The sequence below is a fragment of the Gadus morhua genome, chromosome 2 (assembly GCF_902167405.1).
Source record: "Gadus morhua chromosome 2, gadMor3.0, whole genome shotgun sequence".
NCBI classification, from domain to species: domain Eukaryota; kingdom Metazoa; phylum Chordata; class Actinopteri; order Gadiformes; family Gadidae; genus Gadus; species Gadus morhua.
This window is the reverse complement of record NC_044049.1, coordinates 18,982,048-19,005,412: the sequence shown is the minus strand read 5'-3', so window position 1 is coordinate 19,005,412 and position 23,365 is coordinate 18,982,048. Positions and strand designations below refer to the sequence as shown.

The following is a 23,365-nucleotide window of genomic DNA, read 5'->3' as shown; positions in this document are numbered from 1 at the left end:
CCGACCAGGTTTGATTCAGAGCAGCATGTTTCTATAGTAACTAACATACCGTACTCCACAAAGACGGTTTTATCACAAAACCGGGTAAATTAACCCAGGGTTGGCGGTAACCCTAGTATTTCCGTTCCAAAATGAACACGGTATGTTGAATCAAACCTGGTCGGAGCAGGTTTTCCGCAGGTTAAGTTTGGAAATAACCCGGTTTTGGGTATTTAAACCCTCGTTCACCGCAGATTTCATGTGTTCACAATGGCATGCCCTTTTGATGAGAGGCCTGTGTTAAGTTGTTAATATAAAGTAAACAGACAAACAACTCAGCCAGATGTTGCAGCCATCTTGTGGTAGTTTATTCAACTCTAGCGCCTCCAGTGGCTTACACATGATCTGCATTTATACATATCATGACATCCTCTTTATTTTCCTTTTTTTTTTTTTTTTTGTCCATTGAGCTAAACAACTGCTCAAACATGAAAAAAAAATCCTAGTACTCTTCGATGAATCTTCTTGTCTTTGAGACAATTCGTCCACTTGCTGTTGTAACAGGTAGACTTGAAAGCTTTGTAGGACTAGAATTACTTCCTGATGTTTTCTTTTGAATGTCCATTTCATGCTTTTTCTCTGTACTGTCATGCACATCCTGTTGAGTCACATCTTGTTTGTTGGTGTCCTTTAGTGTGTTACTCAGTTCCTTGGACTGCATCAGATACTTTCTGTTTCTTCTGTATACTTGTCCCCCAGGTGTCTGTATTACATATGATCTTGGCTGGTCAGAAAGTCCCGTTACCTGGGCTGGATTCCATTATCCTTCCTGCCAGATTCTGACATTGTCGCCAACCTCAAGTTTCTGGAGTGCTCTGGCTCCTTGATCGAAATATTCTTTCTGTTTCTGTTGTCTTGTATCAAACACCTGTTGTACTGTGCTTGTGACCATTTGAGGTTTCAGCATCTGGGATGTCGTCGGAAGTCTTGTTCTCAAACGTCGACCCATCAACAGCTGGGCTGGTGACACTCCGACATCCTCCAGAGGTGTACTCCTCAGACTCAGCAACGACAGATATGGATCTTTTCCATCAGCTTTCGATTTTTTAAGCATGAGTTTGATAGTCTGTATTCCTCTTTCTGCCAGTCCATTAGACTGCGCATGGTAGGGGCTTGAAGTTTGGTGACTGAACTCCCACTCTTTTGCAAAGGCTTGGAACTCACGAGAGCTGAACTGTGGTCCGTTATCTGAGATCACTATTTCAGGAATGCCATGTCTGGCGAACTGTGACTTCAGATGTGTGATGATTGTTGCACTTCTTGTGTCTGACTTCAACCACTCCACCTCTATGAACTTAGAATAGTAATCCACCAGTAGTAAATACTCCTGCTGGCTAAAGGTGAATAGGTCAACACCTATCTTCTGCCAGGGTCTTTCTGGAACACTGTGTGGTTGTAGTGGCTCTTTAGTTTGACGTTTCTGATATGTCCTGCACACGTCACACCTGTTCACCATCTCTGTGATTTTTTCCGACATTCCAGGCCACTGAGTACACTGTCTTCATCGACCTACACACCTTGGCAAAGTGGTTCATTTTCTCACAGTTCTTACATTGTTTGCCAAAAGCCGGGCATTTTCGTGATACATGCTCAGTTCCACATCTTGTGCAATAAAACGTGCGACCCTTGTCTTGCATGCTTACTTGGGTTTTATTTCGGTATTCTTTATCGCGTGTCTGCTTGTGCCTCACTGCATCTATGTCCTTGCTTTCACTTGCAAAGGATTGCGCATTGTGATCCTCTTCATGCATTTGTTTTATTTGTACTTTTGTTATTTCAGCCGCGAGGCACAGCTGCGCTGCCTTTTCAAGAGAAATGTCAACTTCACGTAACAATCGCTCTCTCAACGTATCAGACGTGATTCCACAGACAACTCGATCTCTTTTAAGGGACTCTCTTAACTGTGCGAATTCACATGACTTTGCCTTTAGTTTTAACTCCGTAAGGTATTGGTTAAATGACATGTCCCCTTGCACACACGTGAAAAATGTGTACCTTTCATAGGTTATATTCTTTCTGGGGTTGCAGTATTCTTCAAATTTTTCCAGAATTATCGCCAGTTTAAGCCTATCATCCTCCTCGTCAAACGTGAGGGTATTGTACACTTCCACTGCCTCTTCGCCGGCTATATGAAGAAATAGTGAGGACTGTACCTTAGCTGACTTGCTAGCGCCCCCAGCAGCTGTTAAATACAGCTCAAAGCTCTGCCGAAATCTCCTCCAGTTTTCTGACAGGTTACCGTGCAGTAGATCAAGTCCAGCGGGCGGCTTAAGTCCTTCCATGTTTGCAATACCGATGTTAGTGTTTTTCCTTTTACTTCTGACACCATGTTAAGTTGTTAATATAAAGTAAACAGACAAACAACTCAGCCAGATGTTGCAGCCAGTGGCGGATTGGCCGTCGGGAGCACCGGGACGTTTCCCGGTGGCCTGATGGTCCTCCTGGCCTGACTTGAACAGTCACCGGACTGAGTGACTGACGCCCGGGCCAATCAAATCGATCCATCTAGTTACGTAATAACGCCGCTCGGCGACCTGTCGGCGTAACACAACAACCAATTAGCTCCGCTGTCTTCATTCCAGTAGTCGAGAGAAATGGAGAGTCAGAAAAAGAGGAAAGGTGGAGCAGAGAGAGAAAGGGACAGAAAACGTAAAGCCCTCACCACAGACGGAGCAAAATGTTGCAAAATAAGTGACATGTTCACCAGAAGGGAAGGTCAGTCAAAAACGATACAGCTTTCATTGCGTTTATCGTTCACGAAGGGTTAAGTCCATCAACTCGTTCACCGCTATTGACATCTAAGACGTCAATAGCAGCATCATGCTAGTTGTAAATAAAAGTTTGATGCCGAACTCACCCCGTGAGTGATGGGACATACGGCACCTTTTGTAAGTCTCCTTCGAACCTGAAGAGTAGTTGGCTCAATCATCTTGTCAGAACTAAAGTGTCTGCTACAGATCTTAGAGTGAGTGGTGATGACATATTTATCCCGGCGTATGTTTACAATCCATTGACTCCTCACGTCAGTTTGGCTCAGGAAGCCATGGAAACGTAATACCCCTTTGGATTTGGCTGACGCTTTACAGTGGGGGACACAGCAGTGCTCGGCGTAGGTTTCTCCTGCCTATAAAAATGAACAGTTTTTAAATGTTTGCGGTCTTGATTCATGTTTAAAGTGCATCAACGACAGCTGGCCAGCGCGATAAACACACAGACCGGAACCGGCCGAGCTGTATTATTTGAAACAGGAAGTACGTCACTCATTTTAGTGCATACACCCTAAACACATTACTTAACGCCCGTTTATTTATGTAAACACATTCCGTAACGCCCAATTTTTATTTTACGATTTTTATTTTCCAATTTCCAGTGTGCTGGTGGATGTTTCTGTGCGTGGATGTCTGCAGCGGAAGTGCGTGTGGGTGGATGTCTGGAGCGTGTGGGTGGATGTCTGCATTCAGACCTGTCCATGATTCAGACTCTCTTGAATTTTCCGCCTTGCTGATCCACGCGCAATTTTCAGATTTCCGTACTTGTAGAATTGTTATTTGTTCTTGAAGGATTTTTTTTTGTACTTGAAAGATTTTAGTTTGTACTTGAAAGATTTTAGTTTGTACTTGGAGGATATTTTTTTGTAATTGAAGAAATATGTTTCTTTGTATGTGTAAAACATACTGTATTTGTTTCTGAAGCAAAATGCATTAGTTTGTGAATGATGTTTTGTATTTGCAAAACACACTGAGTGTGCGTGTGAATCGTTATGCGTGAGTTAAACATGTTTTGTGTGTGTGTGAATCGTTGTGCGTGAGTAAAACACGTTTTGTGTGCGTGTGGGGGGTTTTGGCATGATTCTAACTCCATAGCTCTGGTTTAGGCCTAGTTGGCACAGGGTCAATCAACCTAGAGTTCAGCGTTAACTCTGTTTGTTAAACCTCCGTTCGTGGTATACCAAACAGAATGTGCAGTAAACAGTTGTGTTTCCTGCCTTTATGTCTAGACAATAGTATATTGAATGTCTTCCGCGGTGACGGCCCCTAGCGGGCACCCGGGACATCGCAGGCTTAGGAGGGCTTTAGAAGGGAACCTGAACGATGGTTCCTATGTGTCACATCGAGAAATGTCCCCCGATAGGAAGTGGCTTCGTGAGGGCCAGAGCCGAAGGATTAACATTGTTAACTGAACCAATGTTACTCAGTGTCGGGACTGCTCCACATGTCCCGCTTATGACCGCTCTATTATCAGAATAAAACCATAAGTTAGAGCGGAAGGACCGACGCTCCGGTCCCAGAGGAGCACCGCGGGACTCGAGGAGCTCCCCGAGGCTAACCGACACACCACCGGGTCAACACCTCACTCCACCGTGTTCTGGGTGAACTATGTCCAGTGATTGGTATTGAACAGTTAAGCTTCAGTCAGTCCCCCACACCCCACCATGTCCACCATGTCCACCACGTCGCTGGACCAGGAGCTCCAGGAGCGGCTGCGCGAGGCGGCGGCCATCGGGGACTTGGACGAGGTGCGCTCCCTGGTCGAGGGGGCGGTCAACGTCAACTCTCAGAACGAGATCAACGGCTGGTGAGTGGACTTAAGTATATCATACAGGGGCGTAGCCATCAATTCAGAAGTGAGGGGGACAAATTGTTCAGAGGTCTATTGAGTGATTTATCATCCTCTCGCATTCAGTTGCACCTCTCCTAAGTGGCTACATAACCACAAACAGCACAGCACCAGGGGACCGACTTTAGTTCTTTAAAATGATGTACTATCAAAATCTAAAGTTAAAATCTAAAGATGCCAAACTCTGGTTGAGTTGACACAGAATGACCCTCGAGCATCTACAGGGTAAGTAACCAGATAATTAAGTGCCAAATGACAACACTGAACACGAAAAGTTCTGTAAAACACCATTCCTGTTTAAAATTATCAGCCCCAAAATGGAATGGAAGTGACGGGGTAATAAGCCACATAATCTAATTTAATGGCAAGTAGTGACAAGTGAAAGTGACAACAATAAACATATCGACAAGGAGATGTAGCTATTTTACATTTGCCGTCGTCAACTATGAAAGCACAGATGTGCAAAATTAATCAAGACTTAGACAAATGGTATGACCTATACCTGCTTCCTTTAAAACACAAATAGTGCTTAGTCAAATAGTATCAGCAAATAAATTATTAACAAAAGGTCTCTTTGAATATAAACTAAACTAATCTTAGAGTCACTCTAATCCTATAGACATTTCCTTAGCCAGTTATAATTTCTCCTGCAATGATATCAATAATATATATGCAAAGCAAAAACTTATAAATAGTATTAAGAATAGTAGTGGTGACGTAGCTGTGGAAATTAATCGCAAAGTCACTTTTATCCTATCGATAATTTCTCCTCAACTGCTGTGAATACCCTCCCTGTTCATTCCTACTGCTGCTGGACTCTGGTCCACTGTCTCCTCCCTGACCCTGCTCTTTCTATTGTATGAAGATTAAAAAATATGTGAAAAACAACCGTGAACACAAGTTCTGTGCAGAAATGCGAGGGGTGGGTTTATTCCTAGGTGGTAGAGTAGCCAAAACTTGTAGTCAAGTAGGAGTATTGTTACTGTAGAATAAGTAAAGTATTTTGCAGTAAAACTACTCTTAAGAGTACAATTTTTCCAAAAAGTTACTCAAGTAAATGTAACAGAGTAAATGTAACTAGTTCAGTGTTTCCCACAGACCAAGGACCAATGTGTGGTGCGGGGGGGGGGGGGCGTGCGACACGGCGCGACACGGCGCGACACGGCGCGACACGGCGGCGTCAGCGCACTGAACTTGTGATTCTGTGACATTCAAGGAATGAATTGGAACAGACAACTAAAGCTGGAGGTTCTTATTTGAAGTACAAATAAACTCAAGACCTACCTGCACCAATATTTAACTTCTTTAGGAAAAATAAAATAAATAGTAACAATATAGGTACAACAAGGCAACTAACTAAAATAATGAATGCAATGCACATATTGTCAGGGAGGGCAGCCGACTGAGGTCTAAGGACATGGAAGGCTCCTAGGATGTCCAGCTCCTGGAACCTCCTTTTCAGTTCTATCTCCAGGCAAGTAATGTAGGGTTGGATGACCTACAATGAACAGATCAGCACATTTTCTCTACCAGGAACAGAAGGATCGAAATTACTTTCCCTACTCTTATTTTTTCAAGTTAAAATCTACACTAATCTGTTTCCACCTCACCTGTTGTTTCAGCAACATTTTGTCTGCTGTCCTCCTGGCCTATATTAATCACTATCTCTCCTGAACAGCCTAGCCCCTGAGAAGCACTGGGTTGTTCAGCACTGTTTGATGCCTAGGAACATTCGAAATAAGTTTATTATATATTTAATAAAAATGTACTAGCCACAGCAATTTGACTGTTCAACTTAATTTCAGAATAAGCTAACTACCTCCTCAAGCTGCTCCGTCTCGTCTGGACGAGGCCTTTTTTGGTGCAGAAAGAACTTTTCAATACTCATCTGGATTAAAGCAACAAACATTCAGAGTCAGAATAAAATAATATTAAGAACAGAATGTAATAAATGTTTCCTATTCTAATTGATATGGGCACCGTATAGGCCTATCTAAACTATAACCACATTTCGTTACCAACGACGTCTATGATGACGGGTGCGGGATGTTCAATATCAATAACGTTGAGTTCATAAAGCTAATATTACCTTTTCTGAGTTCAAAAAAAAATTGGGAAGGTGTGTTAGACCACAGTATTAGGGCTGTCAAAACGAACTTCGCTATTCGAATATAATTCGAATTTTTAAAAAAAGGAGAACATTCGAGTGCGGCAACTAACGTTCGAACTTTTTTTTTTTTTGTGCCGCATAATCAAGGACTGCCGCACAAGTCAAGAATTACATTTAACTTTTGCCTAGCAACGACGCAAATCAAAGTCAACGTCGTGCGTCGTGACGTTCGGCATTGTATATGCTTACAAGATGGTGGGAAGCAGTGCGCGAGCAGACACAGAGATGGAAAGCATAACTTTCGGATTTCCATCGAGAAACGGGAAGATTACATCCAGAGAAACCGTCATTTGCAAATTATGCTGCAAGTCGTTAAAGTACCACTCGACTACGAGCAACATGAGCGCACACCTCCATTCAGTGCATTACTCGGAGTACGCAGAACAGTTAGCGGCTGAGGAAGAGCCACGGTCAAAACAGCCAAGAATAACATCGTAAAATAGCAGTGTGTGTGTGTATTTGAATGATTGAACATCAGCTTCTTCATTAAACATCATTGCTTGAATATTTCTGGCGTTATATCTTACCTATTTATACAAGTTTTGTATTGATTTGGTAAAACTTGTTGCAAATGTTACATAACAGATTTGGTTGACGCGCCCTCTAGTGGACGCGGGACGTAGGCCTAATAATAAGATGGTATCGGTGTATATAATGATATAATAAAATAATTAAAAAAGAATATTCGAATATTATTCGAATATTCAACATAAGAAGCATTAGAAATTCGAATATGATTTGAGGGGAGGATTGACAGCCCTACACAGTATATCATACTAACCTTAGGTAAACTGCAAATGTCGCAGACCGTCTTCTCTGTGCCAAATATATTTTTCTCAAATACCTCAAGCATTGCGCGTGGACAGGAGGAGCGGGCGAATCAGCCGTCAGTGAGTGTGCATGTAACTCCGCGTTTACACATCTGATCCGCATAGATGTGGAAGAACAGCTCAATCGGAATAGAAAAGTATCATATATATACTCAATCGGTTCGGAATAGAATGCTATGCGGAATAGAAGAGGTGGTGTAGTCCGCTATAAACACTTATTCCGATTAGTTTGGGGTTTAACTTAGAGCAGCTGCAGATGTTCGCAATTGGTCCACTCCGTCTGTACTTTAATGCACACCGAACTTTACCGCTGTCAAGGAAAGTGGATTTATTGCCTGATTCACGTCTTTGTTATTATCACTCCGTAGTAGTTACAGTAGTCCGGTAACTTATCAACCCCAGCGTGTCCGGTTGCTAAGCGACGGGTGACATCGGTGGGTTCATGTGTTAGCGTATCGTCGCTCTCGCTCCGTGTGTGTGTGTGTGTGTGTGTACGAGAATGACGGGGAGAACGACTGCTATGCGGAGATGAATGGACGGAACGATTTTTAGATTTCCAAATCGCGTTATTAAAAAAAAAAAAAAAAAAAAGACCAAATCAATTCGTGGCGCTCCTAGTTGATTCTGTGGCGCCGCGCCACACAATGGTCTATGTATGGGAAACACTGTAGTTACTATCATCTCTGCACCTAGCAAGCGATTTAACATAGGTAACAGTTAACAATTGTTAACTAGCTTAACTTGATTTATTGACATCTATTAGTCAGTCATCATTTGACTAAATAACATGCAACAGCATTACTCAACTTAACACAGTTTGTTTGGAAAAAACAATGTAAAGTTTTTGGCCTCTTGGCAGCTGCTGGTTTGCTGAACATGCTCGAAACAGATCTGAATCAACGTCTGTGTGAAGGAAATCACAACATGACAGCGGTGGTTGCCAACTGGTTCCGCCTGCTCATGGTGCGTTCAAAGGCGGCTCGGAAAAACGCGTTTCCACGTGTTAGAAATGAATTTAATGGTTGTAATGGCTTTAAAAAGTGCAGGGGACAGAGGGCAAAGATACGGGAAGTGGGGGGGACGTGTCCCCCGCTTACCCCGCGTCCGCTACGCACATGATATCATACGTAACATAATAGATTTGTTTCAGAACTAGTTGTAGACCCCAGTAGTATAACTTTATGAGGACCATCTCAGAACTATCTGGGGACAATCCAAGGACTATCTGAGGAATTCTCTGCGGGAGAAAAGGAATTGAAGGGTTTGAAATGCTTTCTGTGATCCAATTTCTCGCCACCCAGATTGTCAGAGAATGTGTCTCTTACCTGTATAGGAGAACTTAATGTATGTTTGGGTTTACGAAAAGGAACGTCCACCATCAGAAAGCAAAAGCAGTCAAAATTTATGTCCACTTTGACATTGCGACGCTGATTCGGGTTAGTTACCCGACAGTTAGATTACAGTGTCTTACAGAGTCTTTTTATTCAAAATTCCATTTTTAAAAGTTCCCCTGATCTTCTGGATCCTCCAACAGGACATGCCTTCACTGGGCCTGCAAGCGGAACCACAGGCACATTGTGTCGTACCTGCTGGACTCTGGAGCCGACATGGAGATACTGACGGCCAAGGATGAGCTTGCCTCTCAGCTCACCTCCAAACCAGAGATCAAGAGGCTGCTGGGAGGTAAAGAGTCTGGTTAAACATGATTCTGTTTGAGCTCTATTCTATTCATCCTTAACGTCCTTCTCTGTGGATCCCAGTGGAAGTGGAAGACCTGCCGGAGGTGAAGGAGGCGGAGCTGCCCATCATCCCCAACTACCTGTCCAACCCGCCCTTCATGTACAGCAAGCTGGACAGCAAGGTGGAGGAGCTGGTGGCTCAGCTCCAGCAGCAGAGCGGCTCCGGGGACCTCGAGCCGGAGGACCCCTCCGTCTCCCCCACCCACCAGCCCCCGCCACCGGTGCTGAGCCCCGTGGGCGACGCCCCCAACGCCCGCTTTGTCCCCGTCTGCTCCCTGACCACACCCGCCCCCCTGGCGCCCCTCGGCCAGCCGGGCCACCCCTCAGGGGCCTTCGTCCCCCTGGTGGAGCAGAACGGGATGCAACACCCCCACCCGTACTCTGCGGTCAACGGGGTGCTGCCCATGGACCTGTCGTCGGAGCCCCCCCCGGACTACCCCCCCCACGCAGTGCAGAACGGGGCGGGCTGCACGCCGCCGCGGGCCTCCCCCAGCCCCAGCAGCGGCAGCCAGGTGCAGGCTCCGGGGCCCGGAGTGCACCCCGCCATGACCCGGCAGCCGTCCGTCCCCCAGCAGCTCAGCAGTGGTCCGGGCGGGGCCGGGGGCGGAGCTATGCCCGCCTTCCAGCCCTTCTTCTTCACCAGCACCTTCCCGGTCAACGTCCAAGGTACCGCCGCTGGGCAGAGGCCTCACTGGCCACCGTGCCGTCCAGAGCTGACGCATGTAGTGAAGGATGACCCCCCTCCCCTCCCGGGTCACATGGTCCAGGGGAGGGGGGTTGCTTCCAGGGTCATCCTATCGGTGGTCAGACCTATCCTGTCCTCCAATCTTTACTAGGGATGCACCGAAATGAAAATTCTTGGCCGAAACCGAATATACTGAAAGTTTGCCGAAAGCCGAAACCGAATACCGAATGTGGCTTTTGCTGTTTTTCGTTCATTTTGCTTTAATTTTTCACCATTGCATAAATCAAACAATTAAATTTCCTTTATAAACTTTTTTGTCTTGCTTTTCAATAAAGAAAATCAATTACAAATTTGATACAAAATATTTATATAATACTGAACGTTTTCTAACATTCCAGCAGACCTTATAGCAAGAATTTAAGAACAATGTACATTTAAATAAATGAGTAAACAATTATTATTATTTTTTTTATTCAAAAATAAAAATGTTCTGTGTATTTTTTTCTGCCTTTTTACTCCTTCGGCCGAAACCGAAAATTATGTTTTGGGCCATTTCGGCCGAACATTTTCGGTGGCCGAATATTAGGTGCATCCCTAATCTTTACCCATGAAGAGTATATGTGTATGTAGACCTCAGACAGTATGAACCAAGGGAGCTGGTCACGCTACACAATGTGCACACTTCAGCAGAGCATTCTACCCATTGGGGTTAGGATGGCTGTTGTAGGACGCCTTCACCCTACTAACCCTCCTTTCTCTCTCTACCCCCCCGCCCCCCTCTCTCTCCCCCCCGCCCCCCCCTCTCTCCACCCCCCAGAGCTGGTGCTGAAGGTCCGCATCCAGAACCCTAACACACGGGACAACGACTTTATCGAGGTTGAGCTGGACCGCCAGGAGCTGACCTTCCGCTCGTTGCTCCGGGTCTGCTGCCGCGAGCTGGACATCAGCGCCGAGCACGTGGAGAAGATCCGCAAGCTGCCCAACACCCTGCTTAGAAAGGTACCCACACCCTGCTGAAAGGTACCCACACCCTGAGAGAAAGGTACCCACACCCTGAGAGAAAGGTACCCACAACCTGAGAGAAAGGAAATAAATAATTATATTAGTGCTGTCAGTTTAACGCGTTATTAACGGCGTTAACGCAAACAACGTTTTATCGCGTGACTTGTCAAACGTTGTAATTTTTTCACCTGCTGTCTAGCAACAACAAGTCTTGTTAGAAAAACTACAACACCATACTGGATCTAGCTTTACCGGATCAAAACAACAAGCACGCCGCATTAACTTGTTGGGGCAAGCAAGGATATGGAGCGCAGGGCTCCAGACTGCGACCAAATGGTTGCATTTTGCAACCAAAATGTGCGACCGAATTTTCCATCTGGTCGCCATGTGCGACCATTAAATTTGCCCTTTTCCTTTTTTGCACCTTAAACGTGGAAGGGGTTCGTCAATGAATCCGGAATATTTAGCAGGCCAATGAGTGTTAGAAGGATAGGGAAAGGGGCTAATATGTCGAGGGGGAGGATCCTAGAGATTATCGAGCCTGCTACGTGCGTTTACAATGAGCAAGCAAACTATTGACTCGTTCTTCCGATCTTCGGCTAGTGTGCCAGTGCATGTCAGTCCTGCACGGGTCTTATTTTACAAACCCTGCACCCGCCCGTACCCGCAATACTTCAAACCGCATCCGACCGGTGTTCTGACAGTAGCCGGACCAGACCCGCTATAAATTGATATCGACACCCGACCCGCATCCGATCGAAAACTAGAAACATTAGATGGGAATTAAACTATCTGGGGTCTCATTTGTAAAACTGTGCTTGGGATCGTTACTAAAAGTGTACGTACGCCCAAAAGCCAAGTTTTGCGTGCGCCAAAATATATTCAGATTTATAAAACCCTGCGTACGCACACCGTACGCAATCTTTGCTTTATAAATCACAGAGGGCCTACAAGTGTGCGCAGCTGAATCAACTTCACGCTCCGCCCTGTACACAGCCCTTTTTAACCATAAATGGTCAATGCAAATGACCTCATGAATGCGATCTGCATATAAAACGGACTCGGATGCAAGTATTATGTCTTGTCGGAAACAATGGCAGAAGGACTGAGAAAAGCAAAAAAACGAAATTTCACGGAGTTGAAGTGGAGACACTTGTGGGTGTTATGGAGGCCGAAAAGTAATTTTCTTTGGCGGTCACGGGATTGGGATCGCCAACAACAAAAAGCAGAGTGAGTGGCAACATGTTGCTGCCACAGTGAACTCTGTCAGTAGCACGGAGCGCACAGTCCCAGAATTAAAAAAGAAGTGGTCTGACATAAAGGTCCATATTTTTATGTAGCCTACCAATAAATCGTTATGGTCCCTAAAGACCCTCTCCCTCCGAATCCTGCCATTTACATGGTCCGCCAGAAGTGCCATATGGTGCAGCATTTCCACGGCGCTCACCTCCGTATTTATAGGGTTACGGTAATGAGACTAACCGAGAACACCTTGGATAATCAGTTTGTAATCACCCACGTAAAATGTTCTTGAACCTAACCCCTTTTTAATGCCTGATTTGTTTGACAACGATTGTGATGAGGAGTGTGGCTTGGTTTTCCAAACTTGGGATTTAATTTACATTTGATTATGTGTTTCAGTGTCACATAAAAATATGATGTTATTGACACATGTTGGACAGATGCTTTATTCCATGCCGTCGCGCCGTCAGTGGACAGTATAGAGTGACGGGATTAAATATAGAGAATTTTTTTATTTCTATTCTAAGGAGATGTTTCTGGAGTTATAATTGAGATATAACGCAGTTTACTTAAATTATTCTGATTACATAGATTTAACGCATGATACGGGTTGAAATTAAATTTATGAGGGCGATGATAAAACATAATCGTTCTTCTCACTCTACAATTCTTCTGTCTGACTTCAGTTCACCACCACACCATCGGTGTCGCCAATTCTCCTTTTCCTCCAAACCATGCATCCGCATGGGTCAGAGTTTGCTTAGGGCTGCGCACATTCTCCCGTCAAGTTGTTTTTTTATGGATCACAACCTTGGCGTGGAAAGTCACGTACGCCAATTTCAGCCCTGTTTTGTGCGTACGCAACGGTTATAAATGAGACCCCTGGTGTTTGGCTTGGTGCTTTAGATTGTTGTGCAAAAAAAGCACATCAACTGTTGTCGGTTTTAGTTGACTCCTCCGCTGTGTGTGTGTGTGTGTGTGTGTGTGTGTGTGTGTGTGTGTGTGTGTGTGTGTGTGTGGGCGCGTTATTTGATAGCCTGGTGATGTGTATTGGCCTACGTACGGTAGGAATATTCATACTGGTTTAAATAATAAATGTTATAGTATTTCCCTTCTTTGCTGAGCAAGAGATTTGTTCGAAAGTTCAGTGATTGAAAGAAATAAAAGCCTGGGCTATTGACATTTTACGGTAGGCCTACCACTGTCATGCACCTACCCAATGTCAGGTGGACCGGGTTGAATTCACTGCGGGTCTCTCTTCTTACTGTCCTTCTCAACACTCTGATCTCACTAAAAGGCTAGCAGCACAAAATCAAGGGATATATAAAGTGTGATTAATCGTGATCAAATATTTTAATCGCTTCACAGCACTATATAATATACTAAAATGATTAGAGCACTATAGAACTGTATTAGTAATACAGAAACATGAGTAATACAGTATTACTGATGTTTCTCAACATGAGTAATACAGTATTACTCATGTTTCTCACCAAAAAATCAATTTACCGTTTCTTTACGTTACATTTTAACGCATCTAACCTAACAGTTGTTTTACTGAGCCAACCTCAACTCATCCTCACACAATTCACAATTGGATTACTATTTTTAACTGACGGGACTAGCGACAATGAGTGGATGATTAAGACTGGCCTGTCTGTGGTGTGACAGGAGAAGGAGGAGGCAGTCTATTCAACTCGGAGACAGTCGAAGGTACTGCATTTGGCCTTTATTTGATGTACAATGCTAATGTGCTTGGCCATTCACAAAACCCTTTACAATAAATGATTTTCGCCCATTCAGCCATGTCCCCTCCGTGACTTCTACGACGAGATGGATGCCCTCCTCAGCTGCTTTCCTCGGTGACTTCAACATCCTGCCTAACCCTGTCCTAATGATCTATCTCACTATCTTTTCCTTTCTGATTTCACCTCCACTGTGTCAACAACCAAATCTGCCTTCTACCGGACCAAAATCAACTCCTCCGCCTCAAACCCCAGGAAACTGTTTTCCCTGTTCCTGTCCCCCCTCAACCCTCCCTCACCCCCACCTCCTTCCTGCCTCATTGCTGATGATTTTGTTATCTGCTTTACCCAGAAAGTAAAGGACATTAGCGCCTCTTTTATCCCTGCCTCCATCCTCCCATCCCCTCCTCTGTCTTTATCCAATTCAACAGAATAATAACATCTACCCATGCCACCACCTGCGCCCTTGACCCTATCCCCTCCTCTCTCCTCCAGGATGTCTCAAGCGACATCCTGCCCTTTCTCACCTCACTTATCAACTCCTCCCTCACCTCAGGCATTGTTACAGCATCTTTCAAGACTGCCAGAATGAAGCCTCTCCTCAAAAAAACAACTCTTAATACCACTGACATCCAGAACTACAGACCGGTATCTCTTCTTTCATTCCTCTCTAAAACACTGGAACGTGCCATTGCTAACCAACTGTCCTCCTATCTCTCATCTAACAACCTGCTTGACCCTCACCAGTCAGGCTTCAAGAAGGCACACTCCACTGAGACGGCTCTCCTCGCGGTGATTGAGTCCCTCCATGCTGCCAGAGCCTCGTCCCTCTCATCGGTTCTCATTCTCCTCGACCTGTCCGCAGCATTTGACACGGTGAACCACCAGATCCTCCTTGCCGAACTTGGGGTTGCTGAATCTGCTCTTTCCTGGTTCACATCCTACCTGACGAACCGCACCTATCAAGTAACATGGAATGGCTCCTTGTCCAAACCTTGCACGCTTGAAACTGGTGTCCCTCAAGGCTCTGTACTGGGGCCTCTTCTGTTCTCCCTCAATACCAGATCTCTGGGCTCTGTAATTACATCACACGGCTTTTCCTATCACTGCTATGCTGACGACACTCATCTCTCCCCTCATCTGATAAAGCCCTGATTGCAACACGTATATCGGAATGTCTGGCGGATGTCAGCACCTGGACAATTGCCCATCACCTGAGGCTTAACCTCAACAAAACCGAGCTCCTCCTAATCCCAGGGAAAGATTGCCCACACATGGACTTACTGGTCACTGTTGAAAACATCACTGTATCTCCTTCTCCAACTGCCAGAAAACTCGGTGTGGTATTGGACAATCAGTTATGCTGCACCGCAAACATCACTGCGGTGGCCCGATCCTGCAGATTTGCACTTTACAACAATCTGCAGAATCCGGCCCTTCCTCACAAGGGATGCAGCTCAGCTTCTAGTCCAATCACTGGTCATCTCCCGCCTCGACTACTGCAACTCACTCCTGGCTGGACTTCCTGCCTCTGCGATTAAACCTTTGCAGCGCATCCAGAATCAGGCATGCAAACTAGTCACCTTTCGGCGAAATTCGCCGTTTTGAAGACAAAATTGACCACTTCTGTGATTCGTGGAGATCCGTTGAGAAAACATTTGGGGGTGGGGGGGGGCTGATGGCCAGCCATGGAGTCCTTGTAGCGCCTGCTAATACATTCTCAATGGAGAGGCGAGCGGACAGGGAGAAGGCGCAGCATTCTGTCAGGCGGCACGACAAGTGGGCGAACTCCCGTGGAACTGTCGCTTCCGTGCTCGTCGAACGCATGCGCACGCTCGTGAAGCCGCGCGGCCAGCCGACAGCGCGAGCGGAAAGTCGCCTACCATCTGAAACGGCCAAGCGTGAGCCCAGCGGAGCCTTTAAATGCCTCGTTTCCACCGCCAACAGTACCCTCATGGTAGGCCGGATGTCGATCGCCGCGGCAGCTACGTAAACATCCCGAAGGTGAACGACGAGAACTGATTCCCAAAACAAACATAACAAAAATATGGTCACGTAAATAAAATATACAAACGAACAGAGCTTCGTCTCCCCGCGACCTTATATTATCTAAAACGTTCTCATCGATTCAGCCAATGAGAGTGAGGGTAAACAAATGATAAGGCACCACCACACAAGTTAAGTAACGATCGCTGTAGGCTTCAATGTCATGCAAGCACTTTGTTTTCTTTTTATTTTGTTCTACATCACAATTGCATGCTTTAATAAAGTATTGTCTTCTTTAATAGGTCCATGCTCCACCTCCTTGTTCGCCCAAGCTAACGTTTTACGCGACACGTCCATTGTCCAGAATTATACCTCGCGGCTTGTTTTTATCCCCATGTCACGCCCACTTTTGGCGGTGGAAACGCAAACCGTGCCGCAACTTTGCGAACCGAACGCACCCTCCGGTGGAAACGCACCAAAAGAGAATTTTTCAGCGGGTCACCAGTTGTGTTGATACATACTAGTCGATATAGCCGAGAGGAAAGCGGGCCCTTGAGACACTGGTCCAGGCCAAGAAGAAAAATAAATAATGGCATACTCCTATTGCCCTGTCCTCCCACCTCTTGTTATTCTTCTCAATATTCTTTCTTAATTTTGTAATAAGTTATGTACCTATTGGGGCTGCCCTTGCGCATAATAAATTAATGCTTTGTTCGTAATTGTGCGCAGTCCTGTAATTTTTTTTTAGCTTTTGACGAACCCTAATACATTAAAAAAGTAATAAAAAATGTAAATGAAAACTCCCCAGGGTATAAACCTGGAACCCTATAGTGGGTCTGTGTTTTTCTCAGCTCACGCATCATTCTCACCTTTTTCAACCCGAGCCAGTTTGCATGCCTGCAGAATGCGGCAGCGCGCCTCCTGTTCAACCTACCGAAGTTCTCCCATGTGACCCCCCCTCTCAGGGCTCCAGACTTTTTCTTTTTTCAGTAGGAGCACTGTGGCCCCTAACTGAAAATTGTAGGCGTGCAACCATACATTTTAGGGGCACACACTGTTAATCAACATGCCAACCAAATATTCACATTTCTACTAATTTTCACTGTATTACTCATAACTATTTTGATAATAGATGCAGAAATTACGATGTGCTCTTTCAAATTCAGTGTCACATTTAATTGTGTTTCTCATCTATCCCAACGGTTTCCAGGTTTGAGCATGCATGCGTTCGACAAGTACGGAAGCGTCAGTATCAAGGGAGTGCGCCCGCTTGTCGTGCCGCTTGACAGGACGCTGAGCCTCCTCTCTGCCCGCTCGCCTCTCCATTGAGAATGCATTATCAGGCCCGACAAACACCTCCCGTGTGAAAAGCCGTTTATGGCAGCTGAAGCACAGTCCTGCACTGGTTCGGGTGACCGCACAATTTAGATGGGTCGGGTCGGACGCCTGAACAGCGCGGGTCGGGCGCGGGTTTTGCGATTGCGGGCGAGACTTCACCAGTGCTGGATATGTTAATCAGGCTGGAGGAGTCAACTAAAACCGTCAACAGTGGATTATGTGCTTTTTTTGCACAACAATCTAAAGTACCAAGCCAAACACCAGATAGTGTAATTCCCATCTAATGTTTCTAATCTTCCATCGGGTGTGGGTCAGGTGTCAAGATTCAAGATTCTTTATTTATCCCGAGGGAAATTACTGTGCAACAGTTACAATACAAAGGTGGGAAAGTAATACAGTGTTAGAGTCAAAATAGATAAAATAGATAAGATAAGTACAAACTAAATAAGTGAAAAGGAGCGATTGGATAAAAGTGGTAAAAGTGGTAAAGTGATGAATATTATAGCAGCAATATTTGGCAGCATAAATTAACTAAAGTGATTAATTGAAAATTGGGTAAAAATAAAAAAATATATATATATATAAATAAATAAATTGGGTAAAAATAAATAAAGTGACATTGTTCTCAGGGCATAGTGTCTCCACGGTCCCTTCTGCAGCCGGAGGTAGATGCATTAAACAGTCTGATGGCCACAGGAAGAAAAGACTTCCTCTGGCGTTCTGTGTTACACCGGGTGAGGATGAGTCTGTTGCTGAAGGTGCTTCTGCTCGAGGTCAGCACCTGGTGGAGAGGGTGAGCATTGTTGTCCAGGATATTGTGCAGTATACACAGCATCCTCCTCCTTATAGCCGGTCTGGTCGGGCTACTGTCGGAACACGGGTCGGATGCGGTTTGAAGTATTTCGGATCCGGCGGGTGCGGGGTTTGTAAAATAAGACCCGTGCAGGAATGACTTGCACTGGCACACTAGCCGAAGGTCAGAAGAACAAGGCAATAGTTTGCTTGCTCATTGTAAACGCACGTAGCAGGTTGTGTGAAATCTTTCTCCTTCGCACAGTCGTTTATGCGCTCTCGATAATCTCTAGGACCCTCCCCCTAGACACATTAACCACTAACAGTGGCCATTCCCTATCCTTCTCACATCATTGGCCCGCTAAAGATTCCGGATTCATTGACGCGCACCTTCCACGTTTAACGTGTAAAAAAAAAAAAGGGGCAAATTTACTTGTCGCACATTTGCGACCAGAAGGAAAATTTGGTCGCACACTCTCAAATTTTGGTCACAAAATCCGACCATTTGGTCGCAGTCCGGAGCCCTGCCTCTTCCGGGACCTCCACTGGCTCCCTGTAGTAGCTTGCATCAAATTGAAGACGATGGTACTGGCATACAAGGCCGTCGATGGAACTGCCCCTGCCTACTTCCAAGCATTGGTAAAGCCACACACCCCTGCTCGATCCCTCCGCTCAACTACCTCAGCTGGACGTCTGGTACCGCCATCGCTAAGAGCTAGCAAAGGTCGATCAGCTAAGTCACAACTTTTCTCGGTTTTTGGACCTCAGTGGTGGAACGAGCTCCCTGCCATTCTCAGGACCGCAGAGTCGCTCACTATCTCCCGAAAAAGACTCAAGACTCACCTGTTCAGAGTTCCACCTCGACTCTGCAGAGCCACCCTCCCCTTCTGGCCACCATTGTATATTGTGTTGTATTGTATTATAGTACTTAACTGTGTAGCAACTGCAGCAGCTGCTATCATTGCTGTAACACAGGGAATTGGTTAGCCTAGCGATTGTTGTACTTGCACTTGGTTCTATGAACATCCCTACTGTACCGACAGATATATATATTGTTTCACTTCTTATGACAAATGTACTTATTGTAAGTCGCTTTGGATAAAAGCGTCTGCTAAATGCCCTAAATGTAAGGAAGGGGCATGTCATCACCATGGTTACGAACCATGCAAACGTTGTGATCTGTTTTGATTATGCCCTGTGTTTGACCATAGGATGTTGTGTATGGACTGTTCTACGCACTGTGGCATCAACCCTCCTCCTGACTGTCTGTCCCCCTCGTCCCTCCCCCTGACTGTCTGTCCCCCTCGTCCTTCCCCCCCGACCGTCTGTCCCCCTCAGACCCTCCCTCTGACTTTCTGTCCTCCTCGGCCCTCCCCCTGACTGTCTGTCCCCCTCGGCCTTCCCCCTGACTGTCTGTCCCCCTCGGCCCTCCCCCTGACTGTCTGTCCCCCTCGGCCCTCCCCTGACTGTCTGTCCCCCTCGGCCCTCCACCTAGCTCTCTGTCCACCTCTGCCCTCCCCTTAACTGTCTGTCGCCCTCGGCCCTCCCCCTTGCTGTCTGTCCCCCTCTGCCCTCCCCCTAACAGTCTGTCCCCTCGCCCCCCAGGACAAGGACGTTGCCCGGCTGCAGGACTTCCAGGAGCTGGAGGTGGTGCTGGAGAAGGGGGAGGGTCTGTCCCTGTTCTCCGGGACCGGGACCCTCACTGACCGGCCCTGCTACAACATGAAGGCCTCCCGGCTCACCTACTAGAGCCTCCAGGGCCCTGACCCCAAGACAGGAACCCCCCTTGTCCCTGTTCCCTGTTCTGGTCCCTGACTCCAGCCCTAGTCCCTGACCTCAGCCCTGTTCCCTGTTCTGGTCCCTGACTCCAGCCCTAGTCCCTGACCTCAGCCCTGTTCCCTGTCCTGGTCCCTGACTCCAGCTTCTCTCTAGCCCACCATGAAGGAGTCCCGCCCAGCCAACGGTTTAAGGGTTTGGTTGCGGTATTTTACCAGATAGTGGTGTTTTTTATTTAATTTCTGCTAACCAAAATCGCCATCCTCCACTTTTCTTTATTCACTTGAGACACAGAGGTATACCTGCCCTGCGCTTAGTGTTTTTTTATTTTTTTATTTGACTAATGCATGGTGTCCTTTGTTATCGCTTTATGTACTCGTGGATCAAAAATGGGTTGGGGTTCCAGTGGTCTGTCGTAGACCTGGACCCGTGCTCAGAGAAAGGCCTTAATCAGAACCAATCCTGACTAACTGCGGAGCTATGGACTACAAACATGGACCCCAGCGGTGTGGGAGTGGAAGGCGACCGGCGTACTGCTTCAGACTGGTTTAACACCCCCCCCCTCCCCCTAGCTACCCTCACCAGGGTACGGTTGCAGCACAGCATCCCTGCACACAGCAATCTGTACGAAATTCAGCCCTCTGAAGCTCCTCAATCCGACGCCGTCGAAGACACACGCACACACCACCGATACTAACACACATGCACACAGACCCGATACTAACACACACACACCCCGGTATAAACACACACGAACAAACCCAGATATAAACACACGCGCACATCCCAATACGAACACACGCACACACACCCCCCGATATAAACACACACACACACCCCCTGATAAATGGGGATGAAGGACTGTGCAGACGACTGCACTGTCGGAAGTTTCCAGAATGTTGAAGATGTATAACATTAAGGGTAACTGCAGATCCTCCCTATGGTGGTTAGATGGGTGGACTGAATTTGATGACCTCTACAGTTATTGATAGGATCTTGTGTGGAAGGAGAAAGCGAGTGACATTGTGTTTGTTGGGTTGCGTTCTGGACAGAGAACACGATGGAAAGTTTGACTTAACCTATGCATTCAGAGTTTGATATTTTTATAATGGTTCTGTGTATTTTGCAGATAACCTTACACACTGTTGAAGCTGTGATTTACGTTGTTGGGGGGGGGGGGGGGGGGGGGGGGGGGGGGGGGGGGGGGTCTTTGATAAAGCATGGGAAAGGTGTCCATTAAAAAGATGATGTGATCCGATCTCACTTACTGCCTCAAACCGCTCCTCTAGAAGACTACCTGTAGGGGGCGTTTTCTTCAAGATTCATTTTGTACCCACAACAAAACCCGATTTGAATTATTATGGATTATTTTGGACAATGAATGAGGTATTAATACCAATACTCTTGGTATTGGTATTAATACCAATACCAAGACGTTGTCAACATTGGGTATATGGAGCAGAACATAGTGGGTCATATGTCAACGTTTTTTGTATGCATTTTATTCATTAGTAAGCTACATGGATATGCCATCTTTCAGAACCTTCCATTACCTGCACTAAAGAGAATAAAAGAGCGCATCCTCATTGTTTGATTGTGGTCGTAGGCATAGGCGCCGGAACCTATATGGCCGCGGGGCCAATGGCCACCCCACTTTTTCTGAAAAAAAAAAAATAATTTTCTTTTTTGGACAAAACATAACTAAGAAACGAAATAGTTCATCAATACAGGCAAAGAAAAAAAAACGATTTTGTTTCTTAGTAATGTTTTGGCCAAATATTGTTACTATACAAACGAACGTTCTCAACAATTCAGCCAATCAGAGTACTGCAGCAGGTAGCAATCGGGTTGCCCCATGGCCCATGGGTAAACAAATGAGCACCGCCATACAAGTTAACTAACGATCGCTGTAGGCTTCAATATCATGCAAGCACTTTATGTTTTCTTTTTCTTTTTTTAATAATAATAATACATTTAATTTAGAGGCGCCTTTCAAGACACCCAAGGTCACCTTACAGAGCATATAGTCATCATAAATCGTTTAAAAAACAAGACATTGTGGAAAAAAATAAATAAATAAGTAAATATAATAAATAAAAAAAAACAAGACAAAACAAACAAACAATCAAAACAGTTTTTTCTGCATCACAATTGCATGCTTTAATAAAGCATTGTTTTACCTATCATTACGAGTCTCGTTTGGTTTAGTAGGGAATTCGCACAATGGCGCTGCTGCTGCTTGCTTATGGCTGGTTCAGACTACACGATTTCAGCCCGATTTTGCCCCGATTAGTTAGTCGCAGACAAATTTGCGAGTGGTACACGATTTTGAAAAGTTGGTGACGAGACGAGGTCTTGTAATGTGAGATGCTTGCGATCTACACTTTTTTCGTCTCCATTGTTGACATGGAGGGAATCCCGCGAACTGCTGGAGAACACGGGCCGTGTTTACTAACTAGTAAAGAACGAACTAGTAAAGTAAAGACTAGAAGAGATGCCCGGTTGGCGGTCATATCCGCGGACCTCGTGGATAATCCACGGGTTGAGTGGATGGCTTGGAAAAAGTAATACTTGGAGGAATTGCGGGTCGCAGTTGAAATAAATAAATGAATAAGTATGGTTAACATATTGACTAGACAAACGGCAAACTGACAAATTATATTTTTCTATAATCTCCCTGCTTCTGAAATCTCCGCCAGGCGCTCGTCCGCTGGTTTTCCATAAGCATTCCACTGTGCGATCATCCCTGCTGCATATGCCCTCACACATTGTTGAAATCATATGCTGGATGCTTTATTCTTTCCATGTGGCTTTTAGTTAATGATCGGGCTATAATAAGACCATGTTGGCTATGTTCGCTGACAACTGGGGACATTTCATGTGGTTGGACATTTTAGCGAGCCAATAGGCTCGCTAAAATGTCGGACGCGGAACACGCAACTAAAAATCGGGATGACATTACAGCTCAACCGCGGATCTAGACTTCAGTGCACTACGCAGAGGACCGCCATCATAATGCCTAATATAGAAACTCGGGATCCATTGTTATTAACACTTTGTTGCTACGTTCACGCTGCGTGAAGCACTGCATTAAACACAACCAAAGTTTCTACAGTCAAATCCAAAAGCCATCTATAATAAGGATTGCGATGATGATGAGGATTATGATGACGATGATGACAATGAAGAAAGTTATTATGATGATTCAGTGTTTACTATGCGGTGACAACCCATTATTTGGATCACAACGGTGCTGCACCGCGCCGTTTCCTATTGGTGATAGGGGCGGCAATATATGGCAAGCCATCCCCACCAGAAAACGCCATCATTTAGTCGCGTATCACCTTCATTACGCCGTAAAAAACGCCGTAAAATGTAGAAAAACAGCGTATTTTACACCGCCA

General features: G+C 45.6%; 1 protein-coding gene and 1 long non-coding RNA gene across 5 annotated transcripts; one reads left to right on the top strand and one right to left on the bottom strand.

Moving 5' to 3' along the window:
• Positions 1-321: 321 nt before the first annotated feature.
• Positions 322-3,267, bottom strand: LOC115529826 (uncharacterized). The gene is made up of 2 exons (XR_003973652.1): positions 2,897-3,267; positions 322-2,573 (listed from the first exon to the last, which is right to left on the bottom strand). It is a non-coding gene; the product is annotated as an uncharacterized LOC115529826 (long non-coding RNA).
• A 545-nt stretch (positions 3,268-3,812) lies between these two features.
• Positions 3,813-21,150, top strand: ankrd40 (ankyrin repeat domain 40). Of its 4 annotated transcripts, XM_030338885.1 has the most exons (7): positions 3,813-4,614; positions 9,191-9,339; positions 9,417-10,061; positions 10,898-11,079; positions 13,996-14,037; positions 14,128-14,186; positions 19,791-21,150. In XM_030338885.1, the coding sequence occupies exons 1-7, from the start codon at positions 4,472-4,474 to the stop codon at positions 19,909-19,911; spliced, it is 1,341 nt and encodes a 446-aa protein (XP_030194745.1). In that variant the 5' UTR covers positions 3,813-4,471; the 3' UTR covers positions 19,912-21,150. The 4 variants fall into 4 exon arrangements, with proteins under 4 accessions (XP_030194745.1, XP_030194754.1, XP_030194765.1 ...); XM_030338894.1 differs by lacking the exon at positions 13,996-14,037; XM_030338905.1 differs by lacking the exons at positions 13,996-14,037; positions 14,128-14,186 and having other exon boundaries at positions 3,814-4,614; positions 10,898-11,100.
• The last annotated feature ends 2,215 nt before the right edge of the window (positions 21,151-23,365 follow it).

Bases quoted from the DNA above. Each gene is read 5' to 3' on its own strand.
- ankrd40 (XM_030338885.1), top strand. From the start codon at position 4,472: ATGTCCACCATGTCCACCACGTCGCTGGACCAGGAGCTCCAGGAGCGG. The intron at 9,340-9,416 runs GTAAAGAGTCTG...TGTGGATCCCAG, and splicing joins GATCAAGAGGCTGCTGGGAG to TGGAAGTGGAAGACCTGCCG. The intron at 11,080-13,995 runs GTACCCACACCC...GTGGTGTGACAG, and splicing joins CCAACACCCTGCTTAGAAAG to GAGAAGGAGGAGGCAGTCTA.